The sequence below is a fragment of the Lynx rufus genome, unplaced genomic scaffold (genome assembly GCF_022079265.1).
Source record: "Lynx rufus isolate CCGP_SWC_20201006 ecotype Redwood Valley unplaced genomic scaffold, mLynRuf1.p SCAF_1, whole genome shotgun sequence".
Lineage (NCBI taxonomy): Eukaryota > Metazoa > Chordata > Mammalia > Carnivora > Felidae > Lynx > Lynx rufus.
In genome coordinates this window covers 45,094,892-45,111,073 of record NW_025814823.1, presented here as the reverse complement: position 1 = coordinate 45,111,073, position 16,182 = coordinate 45,094,892, and the positions used below count along the sequence as shown (strand labels likewise).

Below are 16,182 nucleotides of genomic sequence, written 5' to 3'. Positions count from 1 at the left end.
CGGCTCAGGTCATGATCTCGCGGTCCGTGAGTTTGAGCCCCACGTCGCGCTCTGTGCTGACAGCTCAGACTCTGGTGCCTGTTTCAGATTCTGTGTCTCCCTCTCTCTGACCCTCCCCCGTTCATGCTCTGTCTCTCTCTGTCTCAAAAATAAATAAACGTTAAAAAAATTTTTTTAAAAGATTGCTATATGTACAAAATCAGTCACGTGATTCCCCCAAATATTTTCTATAGTAGAAAATATTCTTGAAAAATAATTATATATTAAATGTATCTATATCTACATTAAAATATATATATATATATATATATATATACATATATATATACAAATCTATACTTACATATTTGTGGAACTATTTTCATAAAAGAGGTAAGGGTTCCTTTAATCATATCATATTGTCCTGAGCAGTATTAAATAACCAAACAGGACCTAGTACAAAAGCCAAAATGATGAATTTTCCCAAGCCACCTTGGACATTCTGCACATGATTTTGGCAAATAAAAGCATACTTAAATAAAGCCTGGGTCATCATAAATATGATTGCATTATATTAGTGCCATTTGAATTCCTGAATTCATGCAGTTAACTCAGTAGTTTACTTATGAGAATTTCTCAAGTGTATACATTTATCGCCTGATTCAAATCAAAAGGTCAAATAAACCAAAGAGGTAGAGTGGACTAAATTGGCCCCTCCGGATCAATATGTCTACAAATGATGTTTATTAAGCAGTCACTCAATTGCTACTTAACTAAACTATACCTATACTGTAATGAAGATTAATAGATGTTGAACAGGCTATGATTATGTGTTTTAAGCAAAAGTAAGAGGCTTTGATATTATCCTTAAGATCACTCAATATTAGTAGTGCTATATGTTAGTGCTATATGTTCCATTCATTTTTGGAAAGAAAATGTCATTACAAAACAATCTTCATTTCATTTACACATCCACAATGCTGGGCACTCAATTTAAATGATATCCACCTGTTTTAAATAATTTCCTGGTAATGTGCATAGATATGTGTCATTAAAATAAAGCATAGATAAACAAAAACAAAAATACAGTCCCCATCGTAAGACATGAACTTTCAAACAGGATCATAGTTGGCCATTAAAATGCTTTTGTTGAGTGTTATTACATAGAGGCAACTTGTTTGACATTGTAGAAGGCTGTCAAAAAGATTCAAGAGTATCAGAATTCACTTTTCCTGGATAAGCACACATCTAACTGTATTTTAGAAAACAGTTACCAAGAGGAAAAAGTCCTCAGCCAAGAAAATGCTTGGGTCCAAATCCAAATTTGTGTATTGCTTAAATATTTGAGTTGTAGGAACTTTCAGTATGGCGTAGTTAACATCCAGTTTGGATGAAATAATAATGTAAAGAGTTTCATACATGTATGTAGTTGTAAATGCTTGAGCATCCTCCAGACTTGTAGTATCCTGATGAATCTTTTTTGCTAAGGTTGTGTCAGGAAATTATGGCAATATGAACACTCATCTGAAAGATCCTGATTGACTGAAAGCAATTCAATTTAATTAAATAAGTTTAGAGTAATTGAGTTGATTTTGTCTTTAAAACTAAATGTAATGTGATTGTTAAGATTGTTTTAAAAAATGATCTTTGTTATGTCAATGCCTTTTATGAACTTGGAGATCTTAAATCTTAATTTACCTGACTTTCTAGTGAATTATTAATTAGGATTGGCTAAACAATCTTTTTTGTTAGATCTTCAGCCAGTGGCAAGGAACCTAATTCTGCCATATATACTACTACTTGACACTGGACCCAGTATGTAGTAAACACTCAATTATTTTTTTTTAATTTTGAATAGTCGGTAAATAAATTAATGAGTGCAATATTTCAAAAGGCATGTTTTCCCAGGATTTTTTCTAATATGTTAAGCTAAATCATGATATCTTAGTAAATACTTTTCTTTCCTTCATTTTTTTCTTCCTTCCTTCATTCTTTTTTCTTTCTTTCATTTTCTTTCTTTTTTTCTTCCTTTCTCTTTCTTTCTTTCTTTCTTTCTTTCTTTCTTTTTTTCTTTCTTTCTTTCTTTCTTTCCTTCTTTCTTTCTTTTTCTTCCTTTCTTCCTTTCTTTCTTTCTTCCTCTTTCATTTCTTTTCCCTTCCTCTCCTTCCTTTAATACTTTATTTTATCCTCCGTCTTTTCCTCCTTGTTTCTTAATAATAGTCTAGTAACAATAATTAATAATAAATAAATACTAAATTTTAAGAATATAATCAATCATTTTCTTCAATAATTTCACTTTAACATAATTTCAGGCATATTTTGTTTTCTAAATCCTATGTATTTTACTTGATAATTTAAATGAATTATGTTTAAACGTGTTCCTCAGCAAGACTGATTATTGTATGCAGCTTGATAAATATAGAAAAGTAGCTATTTTAAATAGTAGCTTGCAACAGTGTTTTCAGCACATAAGATATCACTATAAGACCACCAAATACTGAGAAAACATAAAAAATATCACTACCACAGTAACTACATTGGTCATCATTTGTTAAATATGCCTTAATCTTTTTAATTCATGTTCCTTTATAATAAAACTCAATATTATATTTCTTTTGGATCATATAAATTACTCTTTCAAATAGACTTTTAAGCTATATAATAGTAATACCAGTATTGTAGAGTAAAAGAGGCATACAAAATGGAATTTCAGAATGACAACAAAAATGAATTTTATATTACAGTTTTTGAAAGTTTATAGATATTAATCAATGAAGAATATATGCATATGACAGCCTTGTATTTTTGTTATTTTAATTAAGTTAAAATTATTTCAAGTTAGAAAATATATGAAGCACGAATTTCTATATAAATCATTTAATTTGCTGCATCTGAAATTTCTACATTACCTCTGATGGAAAGTTTCTCTGTCCTGTTTGTGATGTGTAATTTCATACACTGCTTTCTTCCCTAAGGGAAATGCTTGCTTGATTCAGTTCTTGGATAAAAATGATCTGTCACCATTGTTGCTTTAAAGGACTTTTTTTTTTATTCTCTCTCTCTCTCTCTCTCTCTCTCTCTCTTTTTTCTTTAAACAATGAATACTGAAAGAAAAAATCAAGGCACTGGGGATTGCAGTCCAGCTGTTGTGGCATAAATCAATATTTAAAATGCACATCAGTGATTTTTCTTCCCCTGAAAGTGGGGGGAAAATTGTGTGCTTAATTTATTGTTTTGTTAAAATGGCCAACTTTGTCTAGGAATGACTTCATACTTAGCTTTGGTTTCTATTTAACTTTACTGTTCAAGAAGAGGGAACAGAACAGTAATATAACTGCACTTTAATATGTGATTCCTGTGCCCTGATGGGGGTCGCTGAAGCTGTGAGTTTCACAAATGAACAACAGCCACATTCACCATGTACTTAAGGAACCTGCTGCTTCTCACCTCCTTTTGCCTTCAGCAAAGGTGACTGGGTTCTATTTTAATGGCTTATTAAAGGAAAAAGATGAAAAATTTCCAAGTAGTCATAGCTAGAAAGGCATCATAATCCTCATCGTTCTAAGTATAGGTATAAGGGAAAACACATCTATCTTCCCTTCTTCAAACAGGAGATTTTTGCAGGATAGTAGCCTTTGGATGTATTTGTTCATTGCCTAAACTCTTCTATACATTCTGTATCATGATTTATGCACCAGAAGGTTATGCCTGGAAATTCTCTTTTATCATTTTATTCCACTGCTTGGTTTACACGAACAACAGCTTTCATTCCAAAGCTACACACCGAACACACTGATTTTGCAAAAGTCGTCCCCTGCACTCAGATGCCCATCTTAAAATTTCTCCAGCACGCCTCTGGACCCCAAGACGATGCGCTGCCTGAGTGTGTTAATGGCAGAATCACAATGTGTCAGGATGGTGGCATTATCACTCTTTGATGCCAGCATCACTGTTTCTTGTGTCTCACTACGGACAAACCAAGGCTAAAGGTTAAAGGATGTGGTTTATTAAATAATTCAAGCCCTTAACATGCAACCTGCAAACCTATGGCAGCCTATTAAGTTCACGTTGCCATGATTCACGTTTGGTGTTTACTGATACTAAAGCATAATGCCTGTTTGTTTTACTTTTATTGCCACACAGTAATGTAGTGAGGAAGGGGGATGAAAAAAGGTGACAGGACCTAGCAAGGGGACAATAAGAGCGGCAGACTCACTTGCATAAAGAAGATTGAAGCCTTCCCTCCCTCCCTCCATCTCTCCGTATAGGCCCCAGTGCACATCTGCGTCACTTACAGGGGAGGAGGAGGCGATGAGGCAGAGAGAAAATTGTACTGTGAGGACCTTGACAGCTTCACGGGCGGGCTTTTCCTTTTGCCTTCCTATATTTTCTGGAATATTTATTCTTCTCTTTTACAAACTGACTATATAAAACCACCCCTTCTCGCCTTGCAGAAGGCATTTGACTTTCTCAAAGACACCCGGCAAGCTCTCAGAGCATCCTCGGAGAGGCCAGGCACAGGGGCGCAGGTGCACCGAGAAGACTAGGGGGTGCGCTTCTTCGCGACTTGGGGCGCGCTCTCTCTCTCTCTCTCGCTCGCTCTATCTCGCTCTCTCTCCCTCTCTCTCTCTCTGCGCTCTCCAGGCACTGAACTCTGAGCTGCAAGGACAGGAGAGCCGACACCTTCCCGACTGAGGTTTTGCCACGGGTGCATCCCAGGGAGGTGTATCCAGCTGCCGCCGCCTCCCGGGCTTCCGAGCGTGCAGACCTCCCTTCTTCGCGCACCTCCATCACCAGGGTCGTCCCTCCCTGCCGTAACCACGGGGCCCCCGCGCGCGGATCAAGGATTCTCAGCCCTCTGCGTCCGGCTCCTGCCTCTGCTCGCAGCCGGTGGGCTCCCCACGCGCGGGTCCTTGCGGACCTGACCGCAGCTGAGCGGCGCGGCTCTGCCGTCCGCGCTCGGGTGGTTGCCTAGCAGGGCGCGCAGCCCGCCTCGCCGCGAGTGCTCCCGGGGTGCAGAGGGCGCAGTCCGCCGCCTCCTCCAACCCCGAGCTCTGCTGGCCTCCCCCACCAGCTGGTCTGTCTACTCCCGCGCCCGCTGAGGTCTCTTTGCCTTCTTGCGTCAAGCATGTCAGGCTCTGGGAGAAAAGACTTCGATGTGAAGCACATCCTGCGACTCCGCTGGAAACTCTTCAGCCACCCGTCGCCAGCCCCAGGCGGCCCGGCGGGGGGCGGCTGCCTGCAACAGGACGGCAGCGGCAGCTTCGAGCACTGGGGCCCCAGTCAGAGCCGCCTGCTCAAAAGCCAAGAGAAGGGCAGCGTGAGCACTTTCTGGAAGAAGCCTTCCTCTTCTTCCTCCTCTCCTTCGTCTTCCTCCCCTTCGTCTTCCTCCTCTTCCTTTAATCCACTGAATGGCACCCTGCTGCCAGTGGCCACAAGGTTGCAGCAAGGGGCGCCGGGGCAGGGCACCCAACAGCCAGCCAGGACTCTCTTCTACGTGGAGTCTCTAGAGGAGGAGGAGGTGCCAGGCATGGACTTTCCTGGACCACACGATAAAGGGCTGGTCCTGCAAGAGCTCAAAGTGGAGCCGGCCAACTCAAGCCAGGCAACAGGTGAAGGATGTGGACACAGGTACAGTAAGACCCCATGGGGCATCCAAGCATCTCCCAGTTTCCACTGATTTCCCCTCTCCCCTGTGGGCTTGGGTAGTTACTAAGACTAGAACGTTTCAGGTTGAAAAATTTGATTGAGAGATGCCAGCTCGGCTTTTATTACCCAAGTTTATATCATCTCACTGAAAGTTTGCTCATTAATTTCTGCAGGCGCATTCATATGGTTTTGCTTTTTGCAAGTTTTCAGAGTTGTAATCACAAATTGAATATATATGCATTTTGGTAAATCTTTCAGTGGAGTGGGTCTCATATTTCTGAGATGATGGTGTTCTTCTGTCGTCTTCTGTCACATCAGTATTCCCGTTACCTGATGTGAGATGAAACTTGTTTTAAACACCAGTCACAAGGATCTCATGTACTGGCCTAGACATTGACTTAGTGTGTTATCTAGGATCCCTGTGTCTTGAATCTATATACCAGAACTAATGAGGTACGTGAAAGGAGGCCACTGGACAGCAGCATTTTCTCTTTCTCTTTTCTATTCTTCCATGAAATGCAGTGTTGTTATTCTCTATTCTAACTTCCCTTTTTATCTTCCTGTGTGTTCACTTTTGCCTTATTCAGAGTCTTAGAATTAAACTGTTGCTGAGCCTGTTTGCATTCAGCTGTTCTTATTCGGTGGTTTAGGATGGGATCTTTAGGTGGTAGGTCAACATTTATGTTTTGTCTATTTCCAATATTAGATTCTTTTAGAAGAGTTCTACCTTCAAGACTTATAGAAAACCTTCAGACACATAAAACTTCTGAGTTTTACATTTTTAGATAATTGACTCATTATTCACTACTAGTTTTGGCATATAGTGAGAATATGAAAAGATTTGCATTTAAATTCATATGATATCAGGATACATTATTGAAGAAACATAGGAAACATAAGAAAATTATAATGGATATGTTTATTAAATTTAATTACCTCTCAATAACAAAACAGAAACAACTTTTTAAACTTCTGGTTGATTGAATCACCTTCTTATAAAGTTGATTAAGTCACAAAAGGAATGCACAAAATAATACTGTAGGTGCTTTTCATGATGTTGACAAATGTGAAATTAAAGATATGAAAAAATATCCTTACAATTTTCAATTGTATGGATTATATGGAAGAGCCTTGGACATACTCTAGTATGTTAAGACATTTAATGTAATGTATTTATTAAAAAGGAGGAAGTTTAATTTGTAATTTTCAAGTATGACAAAGTTTTTTTCCATATATAGCAGACCTAAATATTAGTCTATGTATTATTCAATTAAGTAAGATATTTTACCAAAATGGTTATAACTTTGGGTACCACCAATACCATAAAGTAATTTGATTTATGTGTTTACTAGTTATTATAGTTTAAGCCTTTTTTTCTATCAAATATGTTGAGCTTTACCTCCTTTAGTGTAGAATATTTAAAACCATTTTTTTTAGTTTTCAGAAATCATAAGCATTTAGCAATTCATTTTATATATTTAAAAGAAAACATTATGTTAAATATTTACTAATTACTACTTTATTGAAACTGATATTTTATGACTAAGAGACTTTATAAAAAATAGATTATTTTTTTCAATTCTGTAAAGTCTTAAAACCAGCTTAAAATATGTGACCTTCTGAAAACACTAATGTTTAATAAGTTTTTTAAATTTGTTTTACAACAAATACACTTTTAAGTAAATGAGACATATTTGTCATGAGTAATTTCTGAAGATTTTTATGTAAGTTGAAGAATTTGAAAATACTAATAGAATATTGACTTAAGAAATTATAATAAATAAAAAAATAAAAGTCATAACCAATAGAACACTTAGGCACAAAACACCCATCAGATGTAACTTCTGGTCCCTCACTTTTGAATGTATATCATTTTTATTCACAAAGAGTTGTATATAAAAAGAATTCTGAATATAAGCAAGTCCCACCAAAACCATCTTTGCTATTGGAATGATGGTTTCCTATGAGTTCTTGCATGTTTAAAATATTAAAAATCAGGTCTAGTTTTATTTTTAAAATTGTGTTAAGACATAAATAGTTTAGAAAAATTTGAGCTTCTCACTGGAAAAAGGAGTTATTACTGATAGTGTGGATTTCATGAGTTTCCAAACCTTCATAGAGCATTGGTTCTGTGCTCATGATTGATTAAAACCATGCTACTAGACTTCAGTTAGCCATATATAGATATTGCATATATATTATAATTATATATATGAATTTTAATATGTGGTAAGAATAGGGTTCACTTCTCAGAAAAGACATCATTTCCAAAGTACTGAATGCAAAATAATATGTAAAATGATCAGTAATGTGCATTTTCTTTTGTTTCTATCTTAGCACATGCAGGGAATCTACATAGTGTTTATATTGATCAGTGAGTACATAAACCACCTAAACCCCGCATGATAATTTTGATTACTTGAGTTATTATTATCTAACCATACTGTGAAGTCCCATTTGATATTTAGCATCTTGTTTTATCAGTTGTGACTTCCATGCTAAATTAATCTTCATGTATGAAACAAGAGCTGACCCCTTTCTTTTCTCTTCATTTTCTGATCTTCTGTTTATTCATTTGGTTTCATGCTAGTTAGGAAGATTGGTTTAGACAAGTAAAAGTCACTCAGTTGGTTTCACTTGTTCAAACAGCTGCTGGGGATGTTCAAGGGAAAACTTCCTGTAATCGCAGAATTCTGGGAAACTATAATGGAGTTTAAACATAAAGGCAGCAGGAAGCCACTGGTAAACTAATTTATTACCTGAACCCAGACTTTATCTGGTCCCACCCTACTAGGCATACATAAAGAAATCTCAGTATTCTAATACCTTAACCATTACACCATTAAGAATTCTGACTATGGTAATAGGTTCCTCATCTATGTGATTAATCATTTATTTTCTCTACTTCATTGTGAACTTAGTTGTTGGAAAGTATGTAATCTAGCTATTCAGATTATCATACATTCTTGGTGTGGATATTTTTATCCAAAATTCTATAGGTAGTAATCTAAGAACCAAAGAGAAATATTTATATTTTCACGGTTTGTAGTAATGTGAGTGGGAAAGGAGATGTCATGGTCAACTGCCTCCTTTTTTAGTTTTCTCAGTTCTCACGGAATGCAGTCATCTGATTCCATGGTTTCAACTGCTGTCCACAACCTGTATCTCGAAATTTGTATCTCAAAATTTGGACCTGCCCCTGACCTCTGGTTTCACACACCCACCTCTCTGCTTGACCTCTCTTGTGGATATCACAGACACAATATAAATATAACACTGTACAAAACTGAACTCATAAATGTCCCCCTCTCTCTTGCTCAGTTTCCTTCTTTATCTCAGAGAACAGCTTTCCATGCATTAGGTTGTACAAGCCAAAAATTCAGGGTCATATTTGCCAACATGCTCTTCTCCATTGTTTTCAGTATTCCACCAAGCACTGTCACTTTTTCTTCAAAAATTCCCTTCTTCTATCTGTGCCACATCCCTCCATCTCCATTGTTTGCACCTAATTCCAATATACTGTCCCCTTTCAACTCAGCTTCTGCCACTGCCATTCACATCATCCTCACTCATTAATTTTGCCACATATAATCCATTCTCTGATAGTGGAGTGAATGAAAAATTTTAAATGAAAATATGAACTATTTTGCCACACCCAGATTCTCCTTTTCTTTCTTTTTCCTTTTTTCTTTTTTTTTTAAGTATTGCCACCACCCTCTGACCACAATCCATACTCTGCACAGATGGACCTTGGATGATCTGTCTCTTGTCTATTATCAAGGCCCTTCCCTCACCAACCTCCCTCTTACCCTCTGTCTTCCAGACTCAGTGTCCTCCCTTAACATTTTTCTCTATCTTTGGGCCTCACAAACTTGTTTTGTCTCCTTGCATGTTGGCTCTCCTTCCCTCAACCCACCCTTTTCTGAGTTCATTCCTATTTATCATTGAGATGTCTTGATTAAGAGCTTTGTACATTTCTCAAAGAAGCATCCGTTGATCCCCTAGGCAAATTAATTTAAATTTTTAAAAATTTATTGCATCTGCTCATTCCATGTTCTTGGAGTAACTAAATACTCTCTACTTTTTTTTTCAATTTCTCATTGTCATCTGTAACTGCATATTAATATCTATGTTGTTTTTATTGTTTGTCTCTAACAAAAATTGCCCTGGGGCACCTGGATGGCTTAGTTGATTAAGCTATTAAGCATCAGACTTCAGCTCAGGTCATGGTCTCATGGTTGGTGAGTTCAAGCCCTGCATAGGGCTCTGTGCTGACAGCTTGAACTCTGGAGCCTGCTTTGGATTCTGTATCACCCTCTCTCCCTCTGCCCCCCCCTCTCTAAAATGAATAAACATTAAAAAAAAATTTAAAAACATTGCCCAGTGGACAGACTATTTCCATTTTGCTCATCATTTTGTCCCTATCATAGAGCATGTAGTTACTCAATAAACACTGTTAAGTGAATAAATATTTGTCATAATCATAGTGAGTGACATTGATTAAGAACTTCCTATTTGCTAGATAGCATGTTGAATGTTTATACTGTGCAATTTAATATTCAGAACAGTCCTTTGATTCTGGAACAATTATGTATCCCTTAGGTATAATGATTAGATAGATGAGAAGACTGAGGTACAGACAGCTAATTAGTGTGCCCAGAATCATAGACTTGTACATAGTACAGCTGCACTTTCTCTTCTTACTCTCTGATCCAGACACCATATTCCAGGCCACTTTGCTAATTCTCCTTTCCTTCTGCTTAAACAAACAAACACAACAGAACATAAGAAAGGGGCTACAGCTAAAGTTATGCTGAAGCAGTTTTCCTATTCCCTTGGTTGCAATGATTCTCTGTTTGAATGTTTAAATAGACTTTTTAAAATAATAGTAATGGGTGGGATGCCTGGCTCAGTCGGTTAAGCCTCTGACTTTGGCTCAGGTCATGATCTCACGGTATATGTGGGTTCGAGCCCTGTGTTGGGCTCTGTGCTGAGTGCTGAGAGCCTGAAGCCTGCTTCGGAATCTCTCTCTCTCTCTCTCTCTCTCTCTCTACCCCTCCTCCACTTGTGCTCTGTCTCTTTCTTCAAAAATACATAAACGTTGAAAAAATTAAAATAAATAATATAAATAAAAATAATAATAGTGACAGACAATGCCTCATAAGGCTCAAAGAGAACTTCTTAGCCTAAGTTAGAAAACACTCAGTTTTTTTTCTGAAGTATGGTTCATTCTGTGCATTTTACTTTATAATTAAACAACACCATGAGGAAATGACTTAGGGAAAACTAATTTAATTTTTGAATCCAAAAGAGAGCTTTATGATAGAAATCTGCTTTTGAGGGTCGGAACAATTGATACGGAAAATTGTCACCAGAAGAAAGCATACACCATTAAATTATCATGAAGGTTGGTGAGACCTGAACCAGGTATTTGTTGAGAATGTTAAGAAATCAGTCTTGCCTCAGTCAAAAGGAAAAAGCAACTTTAAAAATGGTTAGAGGCTATTTATTCAGGAAAGGAGTTCTTAAACTATGCTTCTATGGAACACTAAAATGAAGTCATGTTCATATTTTCCTGTAACTCCGTTTCATAGTGAAAAAGAGTATGGAGTGATTTTACTCAAATTTATGTCTTCTTGGCTAATTTATCCCAGGCTGGAGTGTTACACAGTCTACTGTTATTTAGAGCAGAACTAGCAGCAGATGATACCTTGTTTGGGGAGAGCTTCTTTTATTTATTTTAGGATGGGTTTATCAATATTATTCATCATTTTATAAAGAAGCCCACAATTTCCAGGTGCCCTCCCTTCTGAGCACACTTGCTTCAGGGAAAATAAGAAGATCATAAAGGAGAAAGAAATGAGACCACTTGATTGAACCTGCAGGTACCCAAAACTCCAGAACCATCTGAGTGAAAGATGTGACTATAAGTGCAGAATGAAACAAATACAACAAATATAACAAACAAACAAAACCCCATGCTAATTGAGTACCATTTTCTGTTTTTCATTGATGAATTTCTTTTTTTTTTTTATTTTTTTTTTAATTTTTTTTCAACGTTTTATTTATTTTTGGGACAGAGAGAGACAGAGCATGAACGGGGGAGGGGCAGAGAGAGAGGGAGACACAGAATCGGAAACAGGCTCCAGGCTCTGAGCCATCAGCCCAGAGCCTGACGCGGGGCTCGAACTCACGGACCGCGAGATCGTGACCTGGCTAAAGTCGGACGCCTAACCGACTGCGCCACCCAGGCGCCCCTCATTGATGAATTTCTAATGAATACCTTGTAAACTATATTATTAACCTCTTTAAGGTATGGTGATTTTAAATAATCTGAAAGTAATCCCTATCCAATCAAATTAGCATTTGGCGAATACAGAATATAATATTGATCAGATATTTGTTTTAGTTGGTTTCTTTTTTCTAAGCCTCAAAAAATAATTTGTGTATCTGGGGGATAATATGCTTCTGATGATTACTTAGATGATGTGTTTCTAAGTCACATTTCATTGTTTTTGACCAAGAACTCTTACGGAATTTACAGAAAACTAAGATCTACAGCATATTTTAGAGTTTCAAGTTTCTGAACATGAAAATATGCAGCATTTTAAACAGAGTCTCTAAGTAACAAGATTCTACTGATTTTATTTTACCATCTAAAATAACCACAGATATTTTTGTAGTAGTTGTAAAACAAATGCTCTGGAATTTACATACTAGTTTGGCCAAATAATAATTTACCTTGCTACATTTAAAATAATGTTATTCCAAACTTTGAGGAAAACATCTGATATAGATACTGATAATCTGAGCTGATTTAAATATTTGAAGATTTTTAAGTCAAGTATAAGCAAAAAGCAAGCAAACAAACAAAAAAAAAACAAAAAACAACAACAAAGAAACCTGTTGTACCATGTACGTTTTAGGATGACTACTTTGCTGACTTTTCTGGCCAGAGTTTGAGAACAGATTGATATAAGTGTGTATGAAAGCTTAACATAGGTTTTCCTGACCAGAGAGAATGTGTGCTATAATTTAGGATCCCAAGAAATATCTGTTTTGAGTGGAAAGTCTATGAGGTAGATCATTTTGACTGATGATCATGTCACAGGAATGGTACTTTTTGAAAATGATCTGAGAATCTCCTGTAATAATAAAGAGTGCATTTAGTTGATGTTAATTCTAAATTTGGCCTTTCCCATTCTTTTGGTGGATTTAATCTAATTCAGATAACCGATTACTGTAGGTAATCTTTCATTTTGAGTTTCTATCATAATTGTGACACTGTGTCCAGGCCACATTTTTCCTTAGTGATGTTGATTGACATTTGCTCATGTAACTCAGCATTTCCATTTTGACTAAAATACTGTGGAACAACTTAAATTATGAGACCAGAAAACTGGGAGGGTTTATACTATTAGGGAAAGGAAGAATTCAACAATTTTATAGTTTTTCAAGAGGTGAATGCCAAAAATCTCTTTGTATCAACAATAAAACACACAACTTTATTTCTTTAGTAGATTCGAATTCTACTAAAATATCCAAGGTGTCTCTTTAGGCCAATATTCAAAAATACCAGAGCTTCAAAAAAATGGAAAAATAGGAAATATGGCTATTTTTAAAATCTATATTTTTGAATTTATGTATACAAAAACACTCTGACTTTCTAACTCAGAGATTCAACCTCGAACTCTAACATTTAGGAAATAAACTTGGAGTTGTTTTTTTCTTATTTGTAATAAAATTTAAATGTGATGCCTACTTTTACAGTTACCTTTGAGATACTGGTATGCAATTTCAGTAGAGAAGTTCACACAAATATTTATATTATATTTAAATATAAATATAATTATATATATTTATATATAAATATATATAGTTATAAAATATAAATATATTTTATATATTAGATCAGTCAATTGTCATTAACAAAAGCAATATGCCCATATTATATGTATATAAATTCAAAATTCTTAAAAAGAAACTAAGATGAAAAAATCCTGGGCCAAATAATATTCTAATCATTTTATTAGTCACCGTGAAATAACTGGACCTCCTGCCTGGCTAAGACAGAGTAACAGGGACTGGACTCACCTTCTCACCTAGAGAAGCAACAAAGAACAAAAGAGGGAGAGAAGAAAAAGAAAGACAGAAGGAAGACAAATAAAGGCAAAAAGGAATGAAGAAAGAGAGGGAAAAAGAGAAGGGGGAAAGGAGGTAGGAAGGAAGGAAAGAAGGAAGGGAGGGAGGGGATATATGAAACAACATTTTTCAAGACACTGGACATCAGGTACTGAAAGAGAGTGATTCCTGAGATGTGAAAATCAAATGAAATGACCCTGTGATTGTCCCAGCTTACCTCCTTGAGAGAGATTCCAGGCACTGATGCAGGGGAAACCAAGAGAAATATGATAACCACCCTGGATTGAAGAGAGGGAGCTGAGTGTCCAAGGAGCCCAAGTCAGTGAGATCTCACAAGACAGAATGTCACAGAAAAGACCTTCATGGAGAGAAGTCTCAGAAATCTGCGGTGGGGCCTCTTGAGTATTTGGCAGATCAGTATTTAGTAGAATAATGACAGATACATGTGTTTAGGAAACAGCCCAATTCTTGGGAAAGAACTATATTAGAATTAGAGGGACTAACACCTGTCCCTAGCAATAGGAATGGAATGATTCATGGAATTAGAGAAAGTATTTGGAGGAATGTTATATTAGTATCAGGAAATGACTAGCCCTAAAATAAATGCTGCCATGGTTCTGCTTAACAAATCCAAAAGTATCAGACGGTTTCCACGTAACATTAAATGTGCCTTGGAAAAAAATTGAAGAATAATTCATATATTTAGAAGTATTTAATACCAAACAAGGTGAATTTTGTAATGTATGACATCCAATTAAAGATGACTAGGCAACAAAGGAGTAGAAAAATATGAACCATAATGAGGAGCAAAATAATCAATTAAAACTGACTAAAAACTATGGCCGACAAGGTAATTAATGCAGTTAAATCATATTTTATATATTCAAGTAGTTAAGTAGTGTCATGGTAGATAGGAAAAGATTAACATCAGACTTCTATAATGCCTGAGATTATATATATATATATATATATATATTATACACACACACACACACACACACACACACACACACTCACACACACATACATATAGGGTGACATTAATGGTAGAGCACAGATTGCAGAAAAACATGGTACCGGCTGAAACAAGGAATGGAAATCACCAGAAATGATAACTACATGGGTAAAAGTAAGATTAGTTTTTATTATATAAATCTGGAACATTTAAAAGATATATGATGGTTAAACAAACAAAAATAGTACAATATGAGAGGTGTGTTGTATTTTTTTTTCCATATGTATAAGATAAATGTATGACAACAATAGCATTAAGACTGGTAGGGGAATCAGGACGGCTGGGTGGCTCAGTCAGTTAAGCATCTGACTCTGGATTTTGGCTCAGGTGGTGATCTCATGGTTTCCTGAGTTCCAGCCCCATGCTTGGGATTCTCCCTCTCTCCCTCTTTCTCTGCCCCTCCCTTGCTTGTGCTCTCTCTGTCTCTCTCAAAATAAATTAATAAACTTAAAAGAAATACTGGGAGAGGAGAAATGAAAGTACAGTATTATACGGTTATTATACTAAATGTGAAATGGTATATCATTTGAAGGTAGTCTCAGAAGTATATTATAAATCATAAAGCAACCACCAAGGTAATGGAACAGTGATAAATAGCTAGTAATCCAAAAAAGAAGATATGATACTCTCATAAAAATTATTTAATTAATCTAAAAAGTAGGAAATGGGAACAAAGATAGGGCAATTAGAAAATGCACAGCACAATTTTAGTCTGAAACCTAACTATATCAACAATTACATTAAAAACAGCTCCTCTATGCATCCATGATGAAAATGCAGAGTTTATTGGGTTGTTTAAAAAGCCAGATCTAAGTATATTCTGCTTATAAGAAATACACTTAAAAATAAACACAAATTTTTGTTGAAAGGAAAAGGATAAAAAAGATATAGTATGCTAAGATTAATCAAAAGAAAGCTGAAATGGATATATTCATACTAAACAAAATATATCTCAAAACAAAATATATCTCAAAACAAAGAATATCGATCTGATGACAATCTTGAAAAACCTGCAGTTAACATCCTAGTGTTGAAAGACAAAATGTGTTTCCTCTAAGATCTGGAGCAAAATGAGAATTTCTTCTCTTATCACTTATTAAACATTGTATTGGAAATGCTAGTCAATTCAATAAAGAGACAAAAAGAAATAAAAGGCATCTATACTGGAAAGTAAGAAATAAAATCATTTTAATTTGCATAAGAATTGATCATCTATGTAAAAACGAAAAACATAGTCTTTATTAGCAGGCATAATTGTTTATTAAAAAATTTTTATTTGAATCTGCAAAACAGATAATGGCTTTTTTAAGGTGGCAGCATATAGAGTGAACATTCAAAAATCAATTATATTTCTATATACTTTCAAGAGAAAACTAGAAATTAGAAATATAAAAATA

At 35.8% G+C, this 16,182-nt stretch overlaps 1 protein-coding gene across 2 annotated transcripts in view; it reads left to right on the top strand.

The window, feature by feature from the left end:
• The first annotated feature begins 5,107 nt into the window (after positions 1-5,107).
• The window catches only part of KLHL1 (kelch like family member 1), a 361,548-nt gene continuing 350,473 nt past the window's right edge, over positions 5,108-16,182 (top strand). For both annotated transcript variants that reach the window (XM_047081567.1, XM_047081490.1), the window contains exon 1: positions 5,108-5,610. In XM_047081567.1, coding sequence (XP_046937523.1) covers positions 5,108-5,610 — 503 coding nt within the window. The remainder of the gene's footprint in view (positions 5,611-16,182) is intronic.